Below are 16064 nucleotides of genomic sequence, written 5' to 3' on the forward strand. Positions count from 1 at the left end.
GTAAAAAATTTAAATAAATAAATAAACACTATTGCCTGGGATCTTTTTTTCTTTCTATTTGTTTGGTGAGCTTTTGATACACTTTTGTATCTTAGCATAAACGTTGAGAAAATGTGCTGCAGAGTTAAACCTGTTTCAACAAATGTGAAAGTAAAATATCCTTGTGTGGGACTTTCCTTGTGTGTCAGACTGGTTGGACTTTCAGTTTAAACACAAACCATAAACGCTGCATGTATTTCAATTCAGTCTATGTGAGACTAGGAATTTACCAACAATGGTAATGTTATTTATTTATTTTATATATATATATATATTATCTGATACTGACACATCTGTTCTGTTTCCATTTCCTTCTGTACTAAATGTTTTAACTGATTCTTCTTTTTGGTTTCTTTTACAGGATTTTGAAGTAACAGGTTCACTTGGCTCATACCAACACTGTATGTATATGCTATGTAAATTATATAAAAAAATATTTGAAAATGTTGCATTGAATTGGGCTAGTGGTGCTTAGATATTTAATATGAATCCTGTTTTCTGAACCATTTTCAGACAAATATTACCATTTTTATTCCCTCTGCTTTGGTCTGGGGTGTGGGATGGCTTTATACAGGCCCTTTCGATGTGAGTAAACACTAATAATCACACAGGACACATGTTTAAAGTATTTATATTTAATTCAGTATTATTTGAATATCCCGTCGAGCTACAGCATTTCTAACTTGTTATTAATGTCGGGTATTGAATTGAATCCTGTCTTTTTTTCAGCTCCTGTGCTCCCAGTCAGTCTGGCAGTGTTTTTCACTATAATGTTTGAGATTGCAGGGTGTAGTTTGGGTAAGGCGAAATCATTATTTTGGTGAATAAAACACATCATACTTAGAGTTTAATACCATTTAACCATTTTTGTGTTCCCATACTCAGACATACCAGCACACACCAAAAGATGTAAAGGTGCTCCTTATGAGAGAAGAGGTACTGTCCTATTTAAATATTCATTTTAGTTATAAATATTTCATATTGTAAAATCTTCTGAATTGTTTAATAGTAATACATGTCATGGTAAAAACTGACCAACAGATGTCGCCACTTCATATTGATACACACGACTATGAACATGAACCCTTTGAACCCCTATAATTATTATTATTATAATATAATTGTTATATGTAACACATCATATGATTTTTATTCTATAATAATATCTTCATATTGGGGAAGTTGATTTAAAAAAAGTGCCATCAGTCTAAATGTCAAGTTATCTAGAGTTACCAACTTTATACCATATACGTATGTACAGTATTTATTGTATGTCTTCTTTTTCTTTCATGGTATTGGGAAAATTAGGGATTTAATTTTCTGCTCAGCAATGTAAGCCACTGGTTGAGGTCAAGTTTTCTTTAGTTCTCAATATTCATGATTTTCATGTCATCTGTAATTTTTTACAAAGGTGATTAATCAGTTAATATTTTAAAACACTTAATGACGTGTCAGCAGTCGTACAGTAAGGCTACCCATATGTACTGAATACATTGATGATAATAATGTAACCTTTAGCCCTAGTAATTGTTCTGAGCAGGTATTAAGATATTGAGTCAGACTTGTATTTTATCTATTTATTTGAATGAAAACCAATTTATTTTTGTACAAACTATATCTTCACACTTTTCCTCTTCTTTCAGATTTCTACTGGCTATTTTCTTCTGCACTCTTTGTGGCTATTTTGAACCTCAGTTCATATAACGGTAAAACAAAATTGGCTGTATGATTAAAAATTGCCAAAAAAAGATTTTCTGTTTTTATTCTTATATATAAATCTATTTTCCACAGTCTACACATTGTCTTATGGATGCGGGATCATTGTGTTTGCTCTCAGGGGAGCAACAAGGAAATATAATTCTCTAAGGTATGACTTGAAAGTCACACTAAATCCAATCTAAATCTAAATCTTTTTCTTTATTTTTGTCACATAGCTTAGTGAACGCTGGGTTTTGATTCCTTAAACATTCTTATGTTTTGTTTTTATTACTATTATTATTTAGAAAGCTAATTAAATATGTATTATATATATTTTGTTTATCTGATTTGTACAGGGAGAAGAGAGGCTGGAGTTAGCTTTACACAGAGCTGTTTCCAGCTTAGTGGGGGCCTATGGAGGAAGCCATTTGAAGGTCCCCGTAACATAACGCTGCATCAAAAAGCAAGACCAAGATCTTTTAATCTAGTAAATCTCAACACAACTATCTACTTTTATTAGTGATGAAGCATGACGGTGGTAACATTATGCTTTGATGGTGTTCTTTGGTGTTACGGGCATTGACAAGGGGACTGGAGCTGAGTGAGTAGCTCAAAGAAAAATCGTGCACACAGGAAAATAGTCAAATGCAGAGGGCTTTATTACATGAATGTTATGTAACTACAAAATTCAAGTAACAAAGAAAGAAAGTAACATATTGTGGATCTTTCTCCATTGTCATAGCCAACTACTGTATGAAAGACCAAGTATTACCCATCTAAGTGAACAATGTAAAAAGAAAGAAGAAGAAGAAAGAAAGGGAAAAAATAGTAAAAACCCTGTTGTGAATTAACACATGCTTGTGTGTCACTGCTTCTTTGCACCCATTCACATTTGTCAATATTTTCCCACTACCTTCTACAAACAACAAAGCACTTGTCTTATACTAGAGTGCTGCCATGGTAAACACCTACTGTTACACTACACCCCACATTCCCAAATGCACCAGGAGCCACAGGAGCACAATACAAAAAACACCCACAAAACAGCATTCTTAGCTAAAGAAACAATGACAAACCATTCAAAACACAAGAGAGATTCCCTGTGTATTCATAATGATGATATAAGCATTATTTTAGTCTCCAATTAAAATAACTCACTTGTGACTTTATGAATTCATTAAAATATTGAGAACGGTATCATGTAAAGTATTGTGATAACAGGACTGAAGGGAAGGAAAGTATAACTCTACTGTAAGGTGCACAGAACACAATCAGATCACTTCAGTACACACATAAGGACTGAACATCTAAGTGAAGCTTGATATTATGATACTTTAGAAAATAGCTGAATGCTCCTCATTAGTAGTTTGGGTGGGGCTGGGACAAAATTAAGTTACTTGGCATTGGTTGAGCTGCTTAGCATTTTGCGTATAGCCTGAGCGATGGCGTCACGGTCAATGCCATAAACCTTCATCAGCTCATGTGGTTTTCCACTGCGAGGAACACTGGGCACAGCGAGACGATGCAGATTGAAAGCGGACTCATTGATCATGGCTGCAGATACCGCTTCTCCAAGACCACCTGTGAAATCATAGTTTGTCATGAAGGCAGTAAAACAGGAAGGACAATTACACTTAAAGGATGTAGGACAGTCCACTGATTTGGTCAACAAATATGAAACAAGAAATCAATGGCAAACCCTAACCCCAACCAACCCTAACTCTAACCTAACCTAACCCCAACCAACCCTAACCCTAACCTAACACTAACTCTAACCCTAACCCTAACCTAACCTAATCTAACCCTAACCCGCAAAAAAATAAGGTAAATAAGCTATACAAATTAGATAGACCAGTGGTTCCCAATCTTTTTTGTCCAGTGTACCACTTGGCATTTTTGTCAAATCATATGTACCCCATCTTCATATCATAAGTACCCTCTCCATATTTCATATGCTTTTTAATTTTTGAAACAGCGGGCTTTCCTAAACCCCTCGAACATTGGTTCCTTAAGGCTTAGTCTACAAATTCAAAACAATGAGTGGAATTTAAGGTGGATTTTTTTTAACTATAACTTTTATGTGTTTACTTAAATGGTAAGTAAATACAGTCTCCTTTGTACAATGTCGCTAATTGTCTCCTATTGTCAGAAGTGAGATAAAAAGGCTTCTACAGCATAAAATAATCTTGTTTCAATAAATTACTAGAAAATCTATTATTTTATTGAGCAATAGTACTGTTAGTTTGTGGTGAATTTGCCCAAGAATATGTCCCACACATGTCCAATGTGCTCCTGTACCCCTATGGGGTACATGTACCCTTGTACCCCTATGGGGTACATGTACTCCTGTTTGAGAATCACTGCAATAGGCAACATCTGAATTATTCCAATTGCTAAATTTCCTTTGTCCAGTGAGTCTACCTTCATTTCATCTTCCATCCCCTCTCCGTTAGCAGGCACAGGGCACGGCTGCTATCTAGGTCACAGTCAGCCCCATGGGCACATCCTCAGATAAGGAACTCTGACAGCTCTCTGCCTCTCTTCTACCACAGTACCCCACCACCACCTTGTTTGTAATGAAGACACACGAGAGACCCATCTCCACCAATAGGCCAACACCTTGCACTTCACATCGAACCAATAAAAACGTGCCACTACAGCACACGAGAGGATCCTGACCAATGATATGTCCCAGCTACGAGGCGAGCAGAGGGCATTGCATGCGATATGTACTTATACCTTCATAGTAGTGGTCCTCCACCGTGAGGACTCGTCCCCTGGTGGCTCGAGTGTGATCCATGATTGTTTTGATGTCCAGTGGTTTGATTGTGAAGGGGTCAATGACTCTGACAGAAATCCTGTCTGAAAAAGGAATTTGTACAAATTAGTACAGTGCCCGTCGGAATTATGTATTCATATAGTGGGAGCTTAAGTAAAGTTGTCAATTATGGCCAAATGAGTACGTGTTTGAAGGTTGGATGTACAAAGAGGTGTACATACTCTGTAGTCTGTCGTGTAATAAAGGGGTATATTTGCGGATGCAAAGTAAAATAGCGTGTGCATTTTCCCTGGTTTTATTCTATGGGACATGCGCATGAGAAATTGATAAATAAAGTTTGCACTACTTAAGTTGGACTTAAGCAAATAGATAATACATGTCCCAGAGCATCCCCTGTCCTTAGACCCTCCTTTGGCAAGGAGAAACTCAAAAAACCCAGTGGGAAAATGTATTACACATAAACATGTCATGTACATCCAAGGTGCGCATTAGGTTGTAAACACGTGGTGAAAAAAATCAGTTAATAATGGCGTGTTCGCGGAGAATTGTGCATGTTTCGCTGTTTGCTTTGAGCACAGCAGCTGTAACTTCCGGGAACTTGAGTCTATTTCAAACTTCCGTTGTCGCAACTCTCTCTCTAAACTGCTCTGTGTACGTGTAGCTCAGATGTCCCTCCCCCTCTCATGTCCGGTTAAAATAAAACTAAAATAAACGTGTTGAAACGTAATAATCACCAAATAACAATAATACATTTCAGGTCCATCAGACACTGCATCAGGGAGATACAGTATGCGCTACACATGCACGCACACACACAAATGCATACAGACCTTCCTTGATTTATAGATAATCTAATAATAATATTAATGATAATTTGGCTTATATAGTCAATATTATATAATGATACATATTGTTGTTAGCATGCCCAGCGTCATGAGTTCAAATCTCGCGCGTTAGTTTCCTGATCAAGTATGTTTTTGTTCTTTTTTTTTTGTTTTTGTTCTCATACCCAAGTGCATGCAACTTGGGTATGTTGGTATATACAGTATAACAATTTCCCTAGGCATTTTAAATATACAGTGTACAGTGGTGTGAAAAACTTTTTCACACCACTGTATACTCGTACTATTAATGGATATTATTTTCTGGATAAAATCAGCAGAGTGCTGTATTAAAATACCTTTCTTTAGATGTTCTGCTGCAGCGAGCGCCTCATGCAGTGTGACTCCTGCTGCTACCACAGTCACCTGGTCCTCCTTACTTTGATACACCACCTGTCGTAATCAGTTCAGTCACAGTCTTTCATATATTCAAGAGAGGGTTTTTTTTTTTTTACTTTGATAACATTTTTATCTGCTTTAGCGATTGATCTGACCTTGGCCTGGCCAACATGAAAGTCATCATTGCTGTTATAGATGATGCCCCAGTCTTGGCGACTGGTTCGGATGTAGCTAACACCCTAAATGAGATATAACAAGTAAACACCAATATAACAAGATTCATAATTGGAAAAATTGTTCTTTTATTTTTTTAAAGCGAAGCAACTCTGTGTTATTAATACCTTTGTCATTGCAGCCAGTTCAACAGCCTTCTCTACAGACACGCCATCACAGGGATAGAAAATGGTTGCTGAGGGAAGAGCCCTGAACATCGCCATGTCCTCCAGGCCCATCAGAGAGGGGCCTTCCTCCCCTGGAACGTATATATTTATACTGGATTTTGTTGAATAATTACATGGGAAATTCTCATGATGTATCGACTGCTTTGGTTAGAGGATGCATGCAGATGCACAGGCACAAAGCTGCACTCCATGCAGGGTATACCTTCACTAACAGAGAGACACTTGGTTCATGGCAAATAGTTTCCAGGGTAGACACAAAGGGAGAGAAAAGGGAGGATTAGGTGGTAAATTGTGAGGAAAACACTGTGTGAATTAATTACCACTCACACATTAAGATTTGCAACAGTGAACATACAGTGAGGGTTGGAAAGTGTCAGATTTCATTGCAAGGGCATAAAGATAAGTCTTTTAACAATTCTGATTTGGTAGACGTGGTGTGCTCGGGTTATTGGCCGCTATCTCCTCACCAGTAGACAGACCGCAGTGGGAACCACAGAGGTTGATGTTGCTCTCTGAAATCGCTGCCATGCGTAGCTGGTCAAAGGCGCGAGTAAAGAAAGAAGCAAGAGTGCTGGCAAAAACTACATTCCTGTCACGAGCAGCACATCCCATCGCAACACTGACCTGGGAAAAAAGAAGAGTTATAGATAAATTCAACTACACATTACAAAAATCAAGTCAATAGGAGGGGATATTAGGAGCTGTTTCTAGATGTTGTGGGGGCTCGCTGTACAATGCTCCACATACGTTATTACGTGTTCATTGAGAGTGAGTTCATCTTTGTCTGAGGCAAATCAAGCTTTTAATGTAATAATGATAGACTCAGCATTTTTTTATCTATCTTCTGGCAGCAACTGAGTTCACACCCTTATACTTTTGACTTCTCCCATGCATTAAGCCAGATGGCCCCACCCTTTGCACTGATTAATATTTTACCTCTGAATGCACTTGTCATAGCTACTTACTGTCAGACATGGGCCTGACCTAAATTGGAGCTGTATGCTGCAGTAGCGTGACAGGCTCAATAAAGGTTGATAGACTTTATTACAAAACATTTCAAATGAAGCTGTGACAAAAAATATTGTTCTTTCTTAACTATAGGTGGCAACAGCTGCTTTAATGAAGATGAGAAAACATGTGGGTTTTGCATTTTGACGCAACATATGGACGATCCTTAAATAATTCACGCACACAGGCTCAGACATGTAGCTGTGACAATGTGTGTCTTTCAAAACCAGCGTCAACTGAGCATGAGCTATTTCTTGTATGCTGCACAGGAGATTCTTTATGTGTAGTTAAAGAAAAGCATGCAACAGAAAATAAAACAGAATAGAAGAATTTTGCCCCAGAATAGTATTTTTTCCAAATCTTTTAAGAATCAGGAGTCATACCATATTCTGCTGAGCAATGTAGCACTCAACAAAGCGGTTTGGATGTTCATTCTTGAAGATCTCTGAGTAGGTGAGGTTATTAGTGTCTCCATCCAGGGCCACGACTCGCTCATTGTAGCGTCCCAGCTTGGCCAGGGCCATCCCGTACGCCTTCCGTGTGGAAATCTACAGAGCGAGAGACACATTTAAATGAATCAAAAACAAGATATTAGCAGCATTTGTACATTTCAGATAAACATATAACAGTTAGCTGTAATAGCTAATAAGGACAGAAACTATATCAACGTCTGTGTCCATGCTGAGCTAACAAACCTTCTCTCCTGCTTTGTAGCTGGGTGCACTTGGCATCCGGATGTTTCTCAGGCTGACAGGTGGGGAGTCCTCGATGGGGGCAGGGGGGTACAGGTGCTTGCTGCTGTTCATGATGCGGCCCTGCAGTTCTTTGATAACCATCTCTGACATATCCTTTGGCAAAGGTTTAGCATGCCAGCCCAACTTATCCTCTGCAGCTAAAACAACATAAACAATGCAATGCATGTGAGTGGTAACATCATTGAAGAGATGATTGTTCACTCAGATGTAAAAAACTGATGCTGGATGTGTGAAATTTTCTTTAAAGTGAAAGCAGTGCATTAGCAGATTAGATGCAAATGCCAACAAACCAGTACCTGGAATGCCTTTGCCCTTGATGGTTTTAGCAATGATTGCAGTGGGCTGATGACGAGGCTGACTCAGAGCTTTACAAAGTTCTTCCACACTGTGTCCGTCAGCGATGATGGCATGCCAGCTACAGCAAACAGAAGGCACTTTATTTCACATGTTCAGAACATTTAAGAAAATGTTTAGAAAATTGAAAACAACAAGTACACATTTATACTTTAATAGTGTTTGGTGTGATTGGATCAACTGGACCAAGCCTGAGCATCAACAATCAGAAAACATTCGTACCCAAACGCTTCACAACGTCGCTGATATTTCTCGACATGATGCTGCAGGGGTGCAGTGTCACTTTGGCCAAGACGGTTAATGTCTATTATGGCCACCAGGTTGTCAAGCTGGTAGTAAGAAGCAAAAGACATGGCCTCCCAGACTGAGCCCTCCGACATCTCACCATCCCCAAGCAGGCAGTACACACGGTAACTGAGACAGCAAAGAGAGAAAATATCAGAAGAATATCTCAAGTGAGCTGAAAAAGATTTGCAAAGGAATACAAAATGGTGTTTATTTCTATTATCAATGTTTATTTGAAAAGATGTTTAAAATCCTGTTTTCCAAATTGAAATTCACGTGAAGGATTTAAAAAAAAAAAAAAAGCGAGATACTGCAGAGCCCGTGATTATTAGAGCAGAAGAATTGTGAGTGCAGAGCGTGTAGCTGCAGCACACACCCACTCAGGGACAGTACTCATCAAAGGATTATTTTTGCAAACCCCATATTGAAAATCACTTAAATAGAAACAAAAGTATTTCACAGTCTGTATTCTGCAAATAAGATAATTTTATAGAACTTCAGAATCCACAAAAGAATTAGGTGTGAAAGACAGAACAAAAATGGGAATTTGCAAGCAGCACTTTTGTCTGGGATTACCTCGATTTATCAAAGTATTTCCCAGAGTAAGCCATTCCACAGGCCACACCGAGACCCTGCCCCACTGATCCAGTGGCTACATCCATAAACTGCTGTCTCTGAAATCCAAATACATCATAATAGTAAAACGGGCTGTTTTCTACTCCAGTGCATTGTATCAACATGTTTTATTTTGTTCTTCTTCTGCGAGAGCTTACAGTTACTGCGTGGCTCTCCACGCCACAATCCACATGGCACAAACTGAACAGGTCACTCTCCTTTAGATAACCTGTTTCAACCCAAATGGAGTACAAGGCAGGAGCTGCGTGTCCCTAAACACAGAAAAATATGAGATACACAGACACACGCGTGCACTGAACACTCTAGCAGAGCAGGGCGGGGTCCCTCTAACCTTGGATAGGATGAAGCGGTCATTGTTGAAGTACCGTGGGTCTTCAGGGCGGTACTTCATTGTGTGAAAGAAAAGCACAGACATGATTTCTGCCACACTGCAGCATGATGTGGGATGTCTGTAGAACCGTGGAGAGATCAAACAATGATTAAAAATAGCTGCTTTTGCCATGCTTGTTTAAGCTTTATCCTAAAATTATTGTATCTTATGAACATCGTTTTTAAAGAAACTTTACAAAGCACAAAATCATGAATATGCTTAGGCATCATAGTGCAAAAATATTGATGAATGTACATGAAGGCCTAATAAGTGTTGGGAATATCAACAGAAAACGCTTGAAATCTACAGTATTATAAAAAAAAAAAAACACACGCTTTCAGAAACACAAGGTCAACTATCATTAAATTAAGATCTACAACTGAAATCAGTTTTATACCATATTTTTTATATTTTGTGCACCATTAACCTTTGACGTTTTCTAAAATCATCACAATGGCCCTTCAACAACAACATACATTAAAGTGATGATTTTTTTTTTGCTTTCATTTAATCTAGTTATCTCCTATTTCAACAAGTAAAATGTTATTTGTTATAATTGTTATTATGATGTAGTCAAAACTAAAAAAAAAAACAATGGAGCCTTTTCTTCCTCTACAGCTGTTTTATTGCTTACTGAATTAAAAGATCAATAGTAATAAATTTAATTTCTCTGCAGTGAAGAGCTTTTAGATATTTGAAAAAAAAATACATAATTAAAAGCAAAAGATTCAAATAAAATATTTGTTCCTATGTGTAAGCAGATGTACATCAAGCCTTTGAGGAGAGAATGACAGAGGTTTAAGATGTATGAAATTATACATTTGGCAATTTTAACCAACTGTAAAGATTTTTCAGCATGCACAAGTCTGCAATCCGTACAATTAAGCCAGCACTGCACGTGATTATCTATTGTGTGAGTCTAACCCTTCATTCTAACATTGTTTCTTTACTATAACTCACATTAAACACTATAAAGTCGTCTTAAATTTGCTGTTTTAGGTTTTTGCACATCAGTGATCTATAACCATTTTTAAAACAATCATTTTAAGAGAAAATCTTTTTTTTCAGCAGAGCCACAGATTTGCTGGATCGCCAAAGGGAAATCTAATAGAGTGTAAGTGAGGTTTAAAAAATAAATAAATAGATATTTTCAGTGTGCTGATGAATGAATACAATAATATGATTTTCATTAAAATTCAGAAATTAGTTTTGGATGGCCAAATAATCGAGTAGAAAGATCAGATGAGGAGCACAAAGGGTGTGTTTGTGTGTGTGTGTGTGTGTGTGTATGTGTGTGCGTGTGTGTGCGTGTGTGTGTGTGTGTTTGTTTGTGTTCTTCTGCCCATAAGGCAACGATGCAGTACAATAGGTTGTGTCACACTTTTATTGATTAAATTGTAAAATATATGAAATGCTGTTTTGCTCAAAATCTCATCATTTTGAAGGAGTGAAGGAAACTCACCCATTCCCTGCTGCAGTTGTTGCCTTGATGGAGTGGATTCGGAGGCGGTTGGCGATGTTCCTCAGTGCCTGTACTGTCTGCTGATCTGGTTTGTGGTAGTCCTCCATGAAGGAAAAAAGGTCACGTTCTGATCAGAAATGAAATATAAAGTGGACCTAAACTAGTCCTTAGTGGAGTTTGATAGAGATGGAGAGTGAGGGATGGCAAAGAGCAGCACCTTGATTGTGTGAGTGTGTGGCAAGTATAGAGGAGGTAGAGAGACAGAGAGAAAAAGGAGGAGAGGCCACACACACACACACACACACACACACACACACACACACACACAGAGGGGTGGGGTGGGGGGTTGTCCTTTTTAGCTCTTTACTGCTTGACTGTCTGAGGCAGTGTTAAAATGAAGGTTGAGTGTTCTTTGTTGTTTACTGATATGAAGTGTCAAACATATATTGTTTATGTTGACATTCAAAAAGTCCTGAATTGAAAAGGAATTAGAAAGTGTTGAATTTAAAGGCCATTTCAAAAATCACAAGTCTAATCTGCCTGTTTAATCCAGTACTATAAGGAGAAAGATTTCAATTCAATATTATTTCAGTCTTCAAATATATAGTACTTTATATATGTTATGAGAACTGGAAGCAAAATGATACAGTATATACAAATAAAAATAGATTTTTGTTTATTCTTAATCCTTTGTCTTCATATCTAGACAGTGTCATGGTCAGGGATATACGGGTGAGTTTTTTGGGCTCATTTTTCATGTTTATGGGGATCTGTTTTGTCTTCATTCTAAAAGTATTAGTTCAATTGCTCAAGTGATGCAATCATTAAGGTTTTATCTTAAACCAGAAAAGCACTCAGAGAGCGCAGACCTCTGCCAAGCAGCTCAAGCTCAACTAACATGCTCCGGTCACTGTAACATGGTAAACTCAGGATTACAATGACCTGTCAACATTGAGTTGTGTTACCATGACTACCTGTCAACATTGAGCTGTTGACTTTGGTAGCCAGTACATCACCAAAATTGAATCACCTGTTCTTTGTCCCAATTATCAATTTTCATGAAAATTTCATCCAAATCCGTTATAACTTTTCAAGTTATCTTGCTAGCACACTGACTGACAGATAAAAAGAGGGTAAAGACAGGCATACACTGTGCGATTTTTGGCCCATTTTGTACGATCGTGCGAGTCTCTGCTAGATCGTGTGTCGTGCATCGTGTTGTATACATGGGGTCACGAGAAGTGATTAACACCTCACGACCAGCTCCCGATCAGCAATCGTATGGTCGTAAGGAAATCAAACAAGTTTAAAATCTCCAGTCGCTCCTCGTGAGCTACTCATGAGGGTATCACTGAAGCAGTGCCACGGACCGGCTTACAGTAAACGCTCACACTGCGCATGCGTGAATTCCGTAGGACCGCTGTAAAATTGACGGATTGTACTACCCACCCTAAGCAGGTGTAACACAGCCAGAAAGAAATGATGATCGCTGCAGGCAGGCTCTCAACAACTAACAGCTGATCAACATTTACAAGAATGACTACTCAAGGTGGATTAGAGTCATTTTGTGTGGTGCAAGTTTAATTACCACTAGGATGACTCTCAATGTACTCTTCTGTTAACTTGTTTATATGCTTTTGTTTTGTAAGGGGTCAGCAAGTCACCCCATTTCCCTTCATTAAATCAACATTTTAGGTCCTCCAACTCATTTTTTCACATATATTATGTGCAAAAAGTTTATCTTAATTATTTCTAAAACAGTTAATAATCATTATATGTGGAAACTAAATAAAATGTACATGCATAAGATATTTAGGATCCTAATTATATCATAACATAACTAAGCTGTATGGGGAATTTACACAAGCAAGAATCACACAAATCACACCATTGGTCATTTAGACAATATTTAAGGCACATTAGAAAATAAAATGCAACCTGCACAGAAACAAAGCAGTTCTATCAGCTGACTACTGTAATACATAAGGAGGGTTTTATTGCCCCCTAGCGGACAATCATTCAAAGTACAGTTAACCTCATTTAAATATAGGTCAATGGCTTTGTCAGAGCTAAATAAGAGTGTTGTTGAAATATATGACATATCTGAATTAAGTCATGTTAGATAGCCAGAGCAGGAGTTATAAAATATATATATATATAGTGTAAAGTATGCAGTAAGTAAAATATATTTAGTCTGAGAGGCTGTTTTGTTCAAATTATATCAACTTACAACTTAAAAAAAAAAAAAAAAGCAGAAGTAAAAAGAAAGATGACGTGAAGTATCACAGTGATGACTTTTCAATTTAACAAACATCTACATTTATTTGTTTGTATTTATCATATTCAGCTTTTTGTTACATGGGAAGTGACACACCTAACTAGATAGTAGTGGTACCAGGAATAAAATGATACGACTGTGTATATACTGACTGATAGCAGATTTGACTGAACTAAACTAGCTGTGCAGCTCATAAACTCACATTAAACGCAGATCTTTGTCCTAAACGTCCTCCAGATGTCGCTGTTTTACCATACATGATAGCTAACAATAAATGGCCTCCAATATAATGCAATAAAAATAAGTGAATGCCCCTTTTCCTTTTTTCCTAAATTTCTTTCCGCGTAACACCACATGATGCTTCTTAATACATGTAAATATTTAAATTCAGACTGTACTGAACCTTTTATCACCTGGGGATGTATCAGGGGATGTAGTTGCTCTACTATTGAGTGGGTGAATGTTGCTCATTTGGGACCATTCTTCACAACTTTATAGGTTCCCACAATGAAAAGAAAGGGTGTATACTGTATTTTACTGGAGAGGGAAAGAAAGAAATACCTTTTTTTATAAAAGTCTCTGCTTGAAAATGAATTGTTCACTTGGTAAAACACTTGTTTATTTGAAGAAATTACAATTGTGCATATTACAACGAAGCATTATCAAGATTTTTTTTTTTTAAAAAACTTTTATTTTATTAAATAAGCACAGTAAAAGTTGGGGTTTCTAATGCTGAATAATGCCCCTGTAAGTATCTTGTTGTTGTTGGTCAAATTCAAGTTGGCTTATTTCTTAGTTGAATATATAACACTGTTACCTATATGTTTTAGTATAATATATAATAAAATAGTTCCCTAGATGGATGGTGTCTTTGGTGACCAACCCGCCCCTGCTTGTCCTGATTTTAAAACATCAATGTTACAGGCTTTTTTTTAAGGTTAGCAAATACGTTTCAGCAAATACTTACAATATTTGCAGAGGATTTCAACCAACTCCAAATTCTCACCAATAATTGGGCAGTTAAAGACAAAATCATTTTGCCTTTGCCTTACTGATGGCCCATGTGTTCTTATGTGCCTGTGTTCTAGGTAGAGCTGGACCTGGTGTTGCACCTGGTTAAACTCTCGCTCAGGCCCTTGTAAAAAACAAACAAAAAAAACTCTCTGGCTCCTGGTTTACCTTCACCTTACCTAATATACAGTATATATATATATATATATATATATATATATATATATATATATATATATATATATATATATATATATATATATAAAACCCATCAGCCTTGTATTCAGGATGGAATATTAGCACGTGCCTGAAAAAGTGTAGCCCATATAAATAAACAGGAAAATTGACATCAACCTTGTGAGAACAGCTCCACTTCGGCCGCGCCATTTTACCAGAGACACTGGCTGCGTCCGAATAGTCCCTCCTATCTCCTTTCCTATCCAGTTTTCCATAACCCCGTGGATGACATCACAGGGTTAAGGAAAGGTGAGAGGAGTAAGAGAAAGGCGATCACGTTTGTTTTGACAATCGGACGCACTTCCACTAGGTGACGTAATAAAGTGACTTTTGCTGAGAACAAACTACGAATTTATGAAAATGGACTAAAATCGCATGTATAACACTTTCTGCTGATAATCTAAAAAATCACAAGGTTTGAATGTAAATCAAAGGAAAAGAGGTTACCAGGCAACGAGGAACAAAAGTGAAACTAAAAGAACGTCACATTGAGAATGGTTGCTTACACTCACCTTCCACTCAGAAATATGAATTGTTGAATAGAACATGTTTTTCTTGAACGACAGAGTGCTCTGTTTTATGTCAGTTATAATCTGATAATATGGCTGCATATCATAAGATATGGGTTTTAGATTATTTAAAGTCGTTCAAGGCATATTATTGAATTGGTAACCTACATGATCTCCATCCCTTGTCGGTCATCGTGAGTTTCCGTAAGCGCTCGGGTGTGCGTGTCCCTTTCAATGTTGTCGCCGCAAGGAATTGTTGTTGGTAATGCTGGACCTCACTGCAGCATTCGATGCAGTGGACCACTCCATCCCCCTGACCCGCCTGGCCCAGCAGGTGGGCCTTCAGGGACCTGTGCTGCAGTGGTTCAAGTCCTACATAACGGACAGGTCATTTTTCGTAGTGATCAATTACTTTTCCTCCTCCACAGCCTCTCTGTCCTCTGGTGTGCCACAGGGTTCCATTTTAGGTCCGGTTTTATTGTCACTTTACACGCTGCCCCTGGGTTCAATCATCTTTAGCCATAACGTGTCCTTTCACATGTATGCAGATGATCTACAAATCTACCTCCCGGTTACGCCAAACTCCATTGACACACCTCAGTTCATCCACAGGTGTCTGGATAACATTAAACTCTGGCTCTCACAGAACTTTTTGTGTTTAAATGAGGGCAAATCTGGACTCATTCTTTTCGGCGCTCAAAACCCACTCAGTACTGTTCCTGGTCTTTCGTCCCCCAAACTGTCATCAGAAACCTTGGTGCAAATTTGGACACAAACCTGAGCTTTCACAAGCAAATTAACTCTGTAGTTAAGGCAAGTTTTTTCCAGCTTCGCCTTCTTGCAAAAGTGAAGCCTTTCCTCAGCCGCCCCGACCTGGAAAAAACTATTAATGAATTCATCAGCTCACGATTGGATTACTGCAATGCACTGTATTTTAGACTCAATCAGACCTCCATACACAGATTACAGCTTGTGCAAAATGCCTCTGCCCAGCTCCTCACCAACTCTCACTAACATGGCCA

General features: G+C 37.9%; 1 protein-coding gene across 1 annotated transcript; it reads right to left on the minus strand.

The window, feature by feature from the left end:
- Positions 1-3094: 3094 nt before the first annotated feature.
- Positions 3095-11234, minus strand: tkta (transketolase a). Its single transcript, XM_028447011.1, has 14 exons — positions 11008-11234; positions 9507-9624; positions 9313-9426; positions 9116-9213; positions 8477-8668; positions 8197-8315; positions 7841-8037; positions 7529-7693; positions 6605-6761; positions 6078-6208; positions 5892-5975; positions 5697-5790; positions 4477-4599; positions 3095-3318 (listed from the first exon to the last, which is right to left on the minus strand). The coding sequence occupies exons 1-14, from the start codon at positions 11112-11114 to the stop codon at positions 3131-3133; spliced, it is 1887 nt and encodes a 628-aa protein (XP_028302812.1). The 5' UTR covers positions 11115-11234; the 3' UTR covers positions 3095-3130.
- Between the last annotated feature and the right edge of the window lie 4830 nt (positions 11235-16064).

Source organism: Gouania willdenowi, chromosome 5 (genome assembly GCF_900634775.1).
Source record: "Gouania willdenowi chromosome 5, fGouWil2.1, whole genome shotgun sequence".
NCBI classification, from domain to species: domain Eukaryota; kingdom Metazoa; phylum Chordata; class Actinopteri; order Blenniiformes; family Gobiesocidae; genus Gouania; species Gouania willdenowi.

Bases quoted from the DNA above. Each gene is read 5' to 3' on its own strand.
- tkta (XM_028447011.1), bottom strand. From the start codon at position 11,114: ATGGAGGACTACCACAAACCAGATCAGCAGACAGTACAGGCACTGAGG. The intron at 9,214-9,312 runs GTAAGCTCTCGC...TTTGGATTTCAG, and splicing joins TGGAGAGCCACGCAGTAACT to AGACAGCAGTTTATGGATGT. The intron at 8,316-8,476 runs GTACGAATGTTT...TGTTTGCTGTAG, and splicing joins CGACGTTGTGAAGCGTTTGG to CTGGCATGCCATCATCGCTG.